Genomic DNA, 2,488 nt, shown 5'->3' with positions numbered 1-2,488 from the left:
CACTTAAAATAAATTAATAAAATTTATAGAATTGATTAACATAACCTAAAATCTAACTTTTTTAAAATCCAAAATCAAAACAAATAAAACATAATTTTTTTCATCAATAAATTTATAATATTTTGTTAAATTCATTATTAAATTTAAAATTAGATAAATAAAAGGCAAAGGTAAGATTTATTGTTATTTGTTTTAATTTTAGATTTTATTTATATTAGTTTTATGTTTTGTTAATCAATTTAAAAATGATCTATATAAAAGATAAATATATTAATGAATTTTAAGTTAGGATATTATATATTTTTTTTATTTAAAAAAATTCAACTAAAAACATGTTATTGATAAGGTTATTTTTTACTACTTAAAATAACAAGTGGTTATTTTTTGGAACGGTACAACTTGGTAAAATGGTAATTTCACTCTGATACATAGAAAACTATGTTTTGTTGAAAATGGTTATAGCACATGTACAGTGATGAGTACTAATTTGTCCTATAAAAAGAATACTTATCATATTATATTTCCTAAGCATTTCTTCCAAAGAAAATAGCACTTTGAAATCAAGTAAAGCAAAAAAAAAAAAAAAAAAAATATTAATGGCTCTGAAAACGAAGGCCTGCTACATGGTAAAGCCATCTGAGCCAACATGGAAAGGTTACCAATTTCTATCAGAATGGGATCAAACTGGTACCATTACTCATGTACCCACTATCTACTTCTATCGCCCACCTGAAGACTGGGTTAAGCTAGGTGATAAGATCGCCGCCATCGTTAAACAATCGCTGAGCCGAGCTCTGGTCCCTTTCTACCCACTCGCCGGTCGTTTGCGTCGGCTTCCCGGTCATCGTCTTGAGCTCAACTGCAACGCTGAAGGGGTTGAGTTCGTTGAAGCCGAGTCCAATTTGAACCTCGATGAACTCGGTGACTTATCTCGTTCATCAGAATATTACTATGACCTTCACCTTTCTCCTCTTGTGGACTATACACGACCGATTCATGAGCTACCGCTGCTTATTGTGCAACTAACTAGGTTTGCATGCGGTGGTTTTAGCCTTGGCTTAAGCATTTCACATGCTGTGGTCGACGGCCCAAGTGCATTACATTTTTTGTCGGAGTGGGCTGGTCTTTCACGAGGCGAGCCACTAAAAACGATGCCGTTTCTGGATCGGGAAATCCTCAGGGGAGACGATGACGTCTCATTCGGGGAGCTTTCATGTCTGGACCATTGCGATTTCGATCACCTTCCTCTCTTGATCGGGCAATCGGACAACCTAGAAGAGAAGAAGAAGGATGTCACCCCAGCTTTCCTAAATGTAACGAAAGAACAACTCGAGAAGTTGAAGAAGTTAGCGAACGCCGGTCGAGCTAGGGGGACTCGTCCCTACAGTCGGTACGAGATGTTGGCCGGGCACATTTGGAGGTGCGCATGCAAAGCCCGAAAGCACATGGCCGAGCAGCGAACGGCTCTGGCCATCTGCGTGGATGTGCGGAGCCGTATAGAACCGCCCCTGCCGAGTGCCTACTTCGGCAATGCGTCATTTGATGTGAAAGCCGTATGTAGTTCGGGAGAGTTATTGGTGTGTTCACTAGGGTTTGCGTCGAGCCGAATAAGAGAGGCGGTTGAAAAAGTAACAAACGATTATATCTGGTCAAATCTAAAGTATTTGAAGAGTCAGAAGGACTTGAGCATGTTTCAAGATCTTCACGGAGAAGAGTCGAGTACTGATAATAAAGAGCTTTTCTATGGAAACCCTAATCTTGGTGTTGTAAGCTGGTTGAGGCTGCCATTACACGATCTTGATTTCGGATGGGGAAAGGAAGTTGCTATGAGTCTAGACACTTATGATACTGACTTTGATGGAGACTTTGTGCTTCTTCAAAATCCTAGTGGTGAGGATGGAAGCTTGATTGTCTCAGTACGTTTGCAAGTTCCGCATATGGATTCCTTCAAGAAGCATTTCTATGCTGATATAATATAGTGGTTTCTCGCTTGGCTTGGTGTGTTTAATTAATTTGTGTTAAGACTATATATGTATGAGCTCAATAATTCTAAAGCCAGAGTGAGTACCATCACATTATTCGGATTTGTGAGTAATAAGTAGTATGATGAGATTCAAGTTTCTTGCATGCTTATTGTTAATAATTTTATAACTTTATTTAATGTACCGACCCCGCCTCTGGAGTATATATGCCCTTTTTTTTTTAGTAATAAATTGGCTAATCTTGGAAGGGTTACCTGGCATTATATGGAGAGGGTATTATCTGTGCCTGTCCTTTGTTTGGTACTCACTCATCGGAAAAAAAAGAAATGGGTAGGTATTACGTTGTGTTTAAAATATTATTTTGGTACTCTATCTTAATTTATAATATCTTTTATTTAGTAATTTGTATTTTGAAATGGTACATAATTACTATTTTATATTTTGAAATTATATATAGTATCATCAACTCAAATTTAATTGAATTATATAAATATTATTGAAAAAAA

At 36.7% G+C, this 2,488-nt stretch overlaps 1 protein-coding gene across 1 annotated transcript; it reads left to right on the top strand.

Moving 5' to 3' along the window:
- The first annotated feature begins 409 nt into the window (after positions 1-409).
- On the top strand, positions 410-2,257 carry LOC133822736 (spermidine hydroxycinnamoyl transferase-like). The gene has a single exon (XM_062255178.1). The coding sequence runs from the start codon at positions 597-599 to the stop codon at positions 1,977-1,979; it is 1,383 nt and encodes a 460-aa protein (XP_062111162.1). The 5' UTR covers positions 410-596; the 3' UTR covers positions 1,980-2,257.
- The last annotated feature ends 231 nt before the right edge of the window (positions 2,258-2,488 follow it).

This window comes from Humulus lupulus, chromosome 1 (assembly GCF_963169125.1).
Source record: "Humulus lupulus chromosome 1, drHumLupu1.1, whole genome shotgun sequence".
Classification (NCBI taxonomy): domain Eukaryota; kingdom Viridiplantae; phylum Streptophyta; class Magnoliopsida; order Rosales; family Cannabaceae; genus Humulus; species Humulus lupulus.
This window is presented reverse-complemented; position numbering and strand designations above follow the sequence as displayed.

What these genes read in the sequence shown, in the direction of transcription:
- LOC133822736 (XM_062255178.1), top strand. Translation starts at nt 597, where the DNA reads ATGGCTCTGAAAACGAAGGCCTGCTACATGGTAAAGCCATCTGAGCCA.